This window comes from Gekko japonicus, unplaced genomic scaffold, assembly GCF_001447785.1.
Source record: "Gekko japonicus isolate JY-2015 unplaced genomic scaffold, Gekko_japonicus_V1.1 scaffold3574, whole genome shotgun sequence".
NCBI classification, from domain to species: Eukaryota; Metazoa; Chordata; class Lepidosauria; order Squamata; family Gekkonidae; genus Gekko; species Gekko japonicus.
This window is the reverse complement of record NW_015164305.1, coordinates 1-8,354: the sequence shown is the minus strand read 5'-3', so window position 1 is coordinate 8,354 and position 8,354 is coordinate 1. Positions and strand designations below refer to the sequence as shown.

General features: G+C 43.1%; 1 protein-coding gene across 2 annotated transcripts; it reads right to left on the bottom strand.

Annotated features, from left to right (window-relative positions):
• Positions 1 to 3,757: 3,757 nt before the first annotated feature.
• TCEANC (transcription elongation factor A (SII) N-terminal and central domain containing) lies at positions 3,758 to 8,278 on the bottom strand. Of its 2 annotated transcripts, none has more exons than XM_015408808.1 (2): positions 7,957 to 8,278; positions 3,758 to 6,365 (listed from the first exon to the last, which is right to left on the bottom strand). In XM_015408808.1, the coding sequence occupies exon 2, from the start codon at positions 6,355 to 6,357 to the stop codon at positions 5,296 to 5,298; it is 1,062 nt and encodes a 353-aa protein (XP_015264294.1). In that variant the 5' UTR covers positions 6,358 to 6,365; positions 7,957 to 8,278; the 3' UTR covers positions 3,758 to 5,295. The 2 variants fall into 2 exon arrangements, with proteins under 2 accessions (XP_015264294.1, XP_015264296.1); XM_015408810.1 differs by having other exon boundaries at positions 3,758 to 6,254; positions 7,957 to 7,970.
• Positions 8,279 to 8,354: the final 76 nt, after the last annotated feature.

The window sequence follows — 8,354 nt, the reverse complement described above, 5'->3', positions numbered from 1 at the left end:
GGCGAGGGGACCCTTCCCCCCCCCCCCCCCATTGCAGCTGCTGGCGGCTGCGGCCATAACTATTTAAAGAGCCCCTAACAAGAGCTGGAGGAGCCAGAATGACCTCTGGTGTGTGATGTCCTACTGTCGTCGGGATATGGAAGCCCAAATAATTAATGCTGGCAGTTCTGGAGTCTGTTCTCCACGCTTCCTTGACCTCTTCCCCCCCCTCCCCCCAAAGCCTCTATGGCTTTGTACATCTCTAATCTAACAATTCCACTTTATCGGTGGGTTTTTATGCTAGCGAGATTTAATCTCTTTCCTTCGGGTGTTGTTTCAGGCAGATATAGGGGTATCCCCTATAGGGATAGAACCTGCAGTTGTCTCTATAGTGAACGTGATTCAGTTGCTCATATCCTTCTGCGCTGTTCCCAATACTCTACCATGCGCAGCTATTTGATCAGTCCCCACTTACCTTCCACAAGGAATTCGACTGACAATGATCTTAAAATTCTATTGTTTGATAAGTTCTCAGCAATTACCCTGTCTGTTGCTGAATTCTTAGCTTATGTTTGGAAGCTAAGGGTAAGGGCGCATAAGTCTTAATCCCCCTTGTGCTCATTTGGATTGTTATATTTTTTAAACTGAGTTCACTATTCTTGAGAAGCTTAAAAATGATCCCCTGTTGGTGTAACTTGATGTAACTTGTTATGATCTATTAATTTGTTCTATTAATTTATTTGTTCCATTGCCTTCCTTATTGTTCTTGTGTTATGCCAATAAAGGTCTATGTATATGTATGACTCCGTGGTCTCTCATTCTAGTCCATGCACACTCCTCCTTCACCCTGGGGCTGTCATTCCACTCCGTGGTCTCTCATTCCATTCCCAAAACCCTCCTGCTACGCCCTGGGGCTGTCATTCCATTCTGAGGCCCATCATTCGAGTCCCTGAACACTCCTGCTACACCCTGGGGTGTCATTCCACTCTGGGGCCTCTCATTCCAGTCACAAAACATTCCTGCTACACCCTGGGGCTTTCATTCCACTCTGGGACCTGTCATCCCAGTTCCAGAACACTCCTGCTACACCCTGGGACTCTAATTCCACTCTATGGTCTCTCACCGCAGTCCCAGAACACTCCTGCTCCACCCTGGGGCTATGATTCCACTCTGTGGCCTGTCATCCCAGGCCCTGAACACTCCTGCTCCACCCTGGGGCTTTCATTCCACTCCGGGACCTGTCATTCCAGTCCCTGAACACTCCTGCTCCACCCTGGGGCTGTCATTCCACTCCGTGGTCTCTCATTCCAGTCTCTGAACACTCCTGCTATACCCTGGGGCTGTCATTCCACTCTGTGGTCTCCTGTTTGTCATAGAACATGCCTGTTACAACCTGGGGCTGTCATTCCACTCCGTGGCCTGTCATCCCAGTCCCAGAACACTCCTGCTACACCCTACGGCTGTCATTCCACTCCGTGGCGTGTCACCCCAGTCCCAGAACACTCCTGCTCCACCCTGGGGCTGTCATTCCACTGTGTGGTCTCTTATTCCAGTCCAAGAACACTTCTGTTACTCCCAGGGGCTGTCATTCCACTGCATGGTCTCTCATTCCATCCCCAGAGTAGTGTATTTGGGCCTTGAGACCCTAATGGAAAATCCATTCCACATTTTTATTGCAACTCTACTTGTACTATAATGTATTTCAATGGAGCCCATGCAAGTCAATTGGTATTCCTGGCTCCCATTTTTTCCATTGGGCAATCCTGTCCTTCGTTTTAGTACATCCCTTCCATGTGTTAATCACTCTTTGGGTGAAGTACTTCTTTTTATCCGTTCTAAACCAACTGCTCAGCAATTTCATTGTATTCTTGTATTGTGAGAAAGGGAGAAAATACTTCTCTACCTGCTCTACCCATGCATAATCTTGTAAACCTTGATCATGTCATCCCCCCAGTCGTTAGAAGTTTCCTAACTTGTGGAATATATTTTATCTGAGCTTCTAGGATTGTAGTTTTAAATAGTCTCCAAGCTTCCCCAATGGTTTTGACCCTTTCTACTTTTCCTTTCAGTTTCCTCCTCACATGTCCCCTTCATTTCAGAGAAGTTACCCCCTTTAAAGTTAAAAGTGGTTGTGTTGGGGTTTTTTGGGCAACTCCCTATTTATACAAAAGTTGAACTCAATAACATTATGGTCACTGTTCCCAAGCAGTGCAATCACTTTTACATCTCTCACCAGACTCAACAAGTGAAGCTTTCTCCATTCCTGCAGTAACACACAAGAAAAAGTGTCCACCTTTCAGTATTATTACAAAGTTGTTAAAGTGACAGCTCTTATACACGTCGGTCCTACCCACCAGCAAGTGGGGGAAATGAATACATTTTACCAGGACCCTCAGAGTACTGTGGGTTCACAGCACGATATTCTCTAAGTCATTTCAAAAACATTTTTTCCATTATTCACAAGATCAAGTAGAGGGAAGGCTGTTAAAAATCACACTTCAGCCTTGATCGTTTATGTAGCCCTTCTGTTTTTAATTTTTAGTCTACCCTCTTACTTACATAGGTATCGCTTTATTGCCGAGACTGACAGAAGATCCCACAAATGGCTTCACACTTGGGGATTTGAATCTGGCTCTCCCAGGGCCTAGCATGAAACTCCAGCCACTATTTCACACTGATCCTGCAGCCTTGCCTTACCTTCTGCCCTGTTTTTGAAATGATAAAGAATAGGCTTCAAAGATAACTTCAGGTATTCAAAGAAGGTGTCTTCGGTCATGCCTGGTCTATACATCAGTAGAGCATGCTACCAGAAAATATGTGGATTGCAAAAGTTCTTAAGGAGAAACCATGAAAGCTTGTATAGAATTGGAGCTATGGTAGCAGTGCATGAACTCTTCTCTTAGTGCTCATGGAATGACACTCTCAGCCGTTTTAATTCCGCTCACAATAGTCTGGAACCAAACCATGCAGGAATAATCACTCAAAATGTACCCATAAACCTACTCACCTGGCTGGAAATAATATTACTTATTTTTATTGGTCTTGTATCCCATCCTCCCCGCAAGCAGGCTCATAATATTATATTATAATATCATGGTTCCATTTTAGTAAAAATTGCACTTGCTTTCAATTACAGCCTTTAAAGAAATGATAGATTGGTTTTAAATTTCAAAATATTTATAACCAGATGAATTCTAGTTTCACAAAAGAAAAGAATGCTTCACATTGTAGCCTGTCAGACCCCCAGTTCAGTTACACTCAACAACTCTCTTTAGGCAGTGAAAGTTTATTGAGTTGTATGCAAGATCCAGAAAGTCACTTGAGTTAGAACTGAAGACTTTTGGCGGGTACAAACATATTAGAGCATCCCTGACAAGTGTTTGTCTAGCCACTGCTTAAAGACTGCCAATGAGGGGGAGCTCACCACCTCCCCCTCATTGAACAACTCTTACTGTAAAAAAAGTACTCTTTTACTGCAAAAATGAGACAACTTCCAGAGAATTTTAAGAGCAAGATAAAAGATCTGGCAGAACATGGGAGACTAAACTGTGTGAACTAGGAAGAGGACCCATACAGTACAGTCCTGAGAACAGTTTCCTAAGAGTAAACCCGCCTACATTGTTCCTTTTGCATTTTTCCCATGTTCGCAGCCACAACATGATGCAATTCCTATCCCAGTCAATCAGCAACATTGTCGTGACTGTGATGAGTGTCATAAAAGCAATCACAGAGGTGTTTGCTGTCTTGTCAGTCAGTCAGTCAACCTTTATTGGCATGGATAAAATACAGCATGGATCACATTTTAAAATGCATGTCAAAAATATATAAATATAAAAGTCAACCCACCAGAGCTTTGACCTTCTATTCTCTTACCCTCATAGCGATAGAAATCGCACTACTGAGAAAGTAATGTGAGGACGATCTGATGAAAAGAAAGATATACGTCTCTCTTCAGATAGACTATGCTTATTGTGCAGGAGGGGGCTGATTAGAACATCCCGAATCCTACTATAAAATTCACAGCTAAGCAAGACGTGAGCAATCGATTCTGGGTTCCTACTGTTACATGGTCAGGTCCTTTCAAGGGAGGGGGTATTGGCAAATCTACTATAAAGGACCTCTGATGGTAGGGCATCAAAGCGTGCTACCATAAAAGCTCATCTTAGTGATGGAGTGGTGAGCTGTAAAAAACAATCAGCTATAAGCCCATTTCTCAAAGTTATGTTAAACTTCAGAGGGGAAGGGTACCATTAGTAACTATCTGTCCAGAACAGAGTTTGTTTTTCAATATCAAACATTCTCTGCCTCAAGGACCTAAAAACTTGAGATTCACCTGACAGAAGCAGGGAGTCAAGGGAAATGCCAATTTATTGTGTTTTTTTCAAAACTGAGTTTGTCCAGTTGGACATAAATGTGTCAGACAGCAGGAGGTGAACATAGCTATTAGATTTTGTTCTGAAGTGGAGACGTAACCAAAATTTTAAAGTTGATAGCCAGGCTCTGGTCCCAAGAAAATGTTATCCTGTCTCCAGGCACATGGCTGCATAGCTTACACAATTTGGCACTCCTAGGATATGCCGCAAAAACATTGCCTGGGTCTGCTCAACATATTAAAGGAGCAGTGGGATCCCATACAGAATTTGGGACACAACCTTGGCGTTAAAAGAGTCGTACAGCAGCGGGGAAAAATTGGTTGCCCTTCGTGTAACAAAACCTAACAATTGTGGAGAGGCTGTCTTTGGCCAGGTTTATTGCTTGTTTCCTCTGGCCTGTCCAGCTGTTGTTATACTGGAAGAGAACACCCAGGTGTGCTGTCTTGCCATACTGCATAGATATGTTTCAACTGTATATTTAACTGTATATTTAACTGTTGTACACCGCCCTGAGCCCATTGGGGAGGGCGGTATATAAATCTAATAAAATAAATAAATAGATATATTTTCCCCATCGTAAACATTTTGGCATCCTTCCTCCTGCCTCAAATTGCCAAAAAGCAGCAGGATATTTTTACAGACAGACATTTTCAAGGTACTCTATCAGTTCATTTGGACTTATAGTGAGAGTAATATTTGGGGCAAAAATCACTCAGGTTCTTGAAAATATTTCATCTGTAATTTGATGGTACAACAATAATGTTCACTGCAGAACAGTACACAAAAGTTTGTGACTGATGATTTCTATATGCCAAGTAGTTCTTTAATACTCTTCCATATTGATCAAACCATTTTTATTTCACTGCAAGCATTTTAAATGTTTCCATTTTTAGGTATTTTATTTTGGTAACTTTCTATATTTATCTCCTCTGAAGATGCACAATCACAAACAAATCCATCTGCTGTGGTACCACTGCTCTCCACACCCATTACAAATCACATAAGTCATCATCTGTTCATCTGCATTTGTATTTCGCACCCAACTAGGAAGGAAAAGCGCTCCCCTGGCAATCACAGTCACAGTGCAATCAAATTTTTCACATCGTCTACATTTTATTTTGTTTGTATGAGTACCATTAGTAATTTGGGGGAGCTGATGTTCACGAACAGATGATTCTGTGTAGGAAGCTCTGAGATGCTTCAGTTCATCATGTGCCATTTCCATCACAGACATATTAGCAAATGCGTTTGGATTCAGAGTCCCTTCAAACAGACCACGTCTTAAGTGAGAATTTTTAGGATTCTTTAAGTTGGAAACTTTGCTTCGAATACAGTTTTTGTATTTTTTATCATTCTTAGCATAAAGTTCAAAAATATGCTGTTCAATGTCTTTAGCTATGTTATGATGCCGGTCTGTATCTTCATTACTTGTTGAAGAGTCAATCAAAGCTTCATAAAGAAGTTTTGTACATTTATATCTCATAGCTGCCATGTGATCCTGATGAGAGTTTATTTCATTAACAGGCCCAGAGTGCTCCAGAAGCATAGGCTGAATCATATAATCCTTCTGCACAGTAATTTCTGTATCTTTGGAGTGGCTTTCTGATGGCAAGCAACTAGCGGAACTGGTGGTGCTTAATATTTCATTTTGAGTTAGTTTTTCAGAAGAGTTTGCATCTTTCAGAATCACTAGAAAGTGATCAGAACTCTCTTTTCCATTATCTGACAACACTGGCTTAACTTGTTCTGATTGACAAAGATGATTCTTGTAAAGTGTTTTCCACTTTGAAAGTAAATGCTTTGCCTTATTTTTCAGTACCACAGAGGGGCAGTTCTTGAGGATTCTGTACACAGCTTTGGCAATGTCAGTCTCCTGGAGGCAGTCCACAGTCATATCAGCAGCTTCAAGGTAAACAAGATGACTGCTAATATTTTGGTAATTTTTTTCAGATAGCAGTTTCTCTATACAATCAGCTTTACTTGCAATAATTGTCTTGTTAGACATTTCAAATCCTGAAATGAAAGTAGCATATTTTTTCTACAGTCACTATAATTTTGTATTAAGGTAAACAAGTATACAGCAGAAGTTAAGATTTTTTAAAAAATCAGATAATGAAGTTTCCTAAGGTATAACTGTTTTGTTAAAAAGAATAGTTATTGCAGTACTGTATGTCTTCTAATGCTTAATGCTTTCAGGGCACATTTGTAAAACTACTGAACACCATGGGCTTACTTTTAAGGAAATCTGTAGGTTACCATTAAACAAGTGCAAGCTGGGGACCTGCAAAACTCAGAGGGTAGGGAAATCCCACCTTCCACACTGCCCCCTCTTCTCTTACTAGCCCCCACTAGCTCCCTCCCTCCTTTGTCTCCCTCTCCTTGCTGCTGCTTTCTTCCAAGCTGCAATCAGGGTGGACTTGCCTAGGCTTAAGCTCTACCGCTTCAGTTGCCAGGCAATCCCACAGTGCAAACTGTGATCTCACAATATTTTAGTCAATGTCCTCTATTTGGAGGGCTACTCCTTGAATGGGAGGGAAAGTGGCATGGTACAGCCCATTCTTGTAAGATCTTATAAGCTAAGCAGTGGAAGGCTCCGCAGATGGAAGGCACTGGCAAACCACCTTTGCTTCTCATGTGGCTTGAGAGCCCTTTGCTGGGGCATTCATAAGTCAGTTGCTATTTGACAGCGCTTCTGTATGTAGCCTTCCAATTCTTTTTATTAAGTTTGGGGGAGGTTGGTTTGCAGAACCCCCCCCCCCCAAAAAAAAATCTGGACATGGACCCACAGTGTAGACTTTTTGATCCACATTTCAGGGCCATGTTCAGGGCCATGTTCAGAATTAGATATATTTATATAATTTTCCCCTGTGATATCATTGAAGTATAACCAAGAACGGGATACCATGGTAGCTGTTTTAGCAGCTGTAGAAAATTGTAGTGCCAATCAAGGAAAGCTCCTCTCATAGGAGAATGAAAATATGAAAACGGGTGTCCTTCTGCTAAAAGGAATACAGGAGTGTGTGGTTTGATATCAGAGGGATAACAACAAAGAGTATTCTTTGGATTCAGTGATTCTCAATATGATGAATCCAATTTATTTATTTAATTCATTTCTCACCAATGGAGACCCAAGGCAGTAGGAATTCAAACCTGGGAAATCCAATCCTGAGGTTCCTGCTACTATTCGATGTAATTCAGAAACCACTGTTGGCATTATATTGAGCTTTACAAAGCTGTTCACTAAAGCAATCGCTGTACTCTGCTGCTTCAGACCAACACTGCTACCCTACCTGAACCGAGTCTCATGCGTAAATTTTCCCGGTCACCAGTGGGGTGGGAATGGGATAGAGGCGCAGAAGAGCACGGCGACGAGAAAACATGGGTTTTGTGCAGGACAACAAAACCCCAATTGCGACTTCCACTCTCGCCGCAACACCACGCAAGGCAAACCCACCGGGGGGGGGGGGGGGGGGGGAAGCAAAGAAAGGCTGCCCCGGAAATAGCGGCTGGCTAGCACGGGATGGCCGCCAAGGCAGAGCCAAGCACCCGTATGGAAGAATGCCAGTCAAAGTCGGCCGGTGGCCGCTTTTTCTTTTTTGCTCACCTCATCCATGCAAAGGCCCAAATTTCGTTCACTCTCCTCCCCGCCCCTTCAGAAGAAAAAGGCCCGAAGTTGCCCGCGCCCGCCTCTTCGACGACGAGCGATGCGCAGGCGCTTGAGTTCCAGCAGCGGTATTGACAGGGAGGCTGCGCGTGAGAAAGAGGCCGAGGCACGAGCGGTGGTCTCCGTTTCCGCTCCTTCCGCCAGAAGGTGTTTCTTTCCTTCAGTGCAGAGGTTGCGCGTGATTTGTTGAGAGCGGAGCCGGGACTCAGGTTCCCCGTAAGGTGTGCGTGCACGCGAAAGCTCATGCCTTGAATAAACCTTTCTTGGTCTTAAAGGTGCCAAGTGGACTCTAAATTTGTTGCCACCCTCGGGGTCTGGGTAAAAGTCGGATCTAAATG

Excerpts from the sequence above, each read along its gene's own strand:
- TCEANC (XM_015408808.1), bottom strand. The coding sequence starts at position 6,357 with ATGTCTAACAAGACAATTATTGCAAGTAAAGCTGATTGTATAGAGAAA.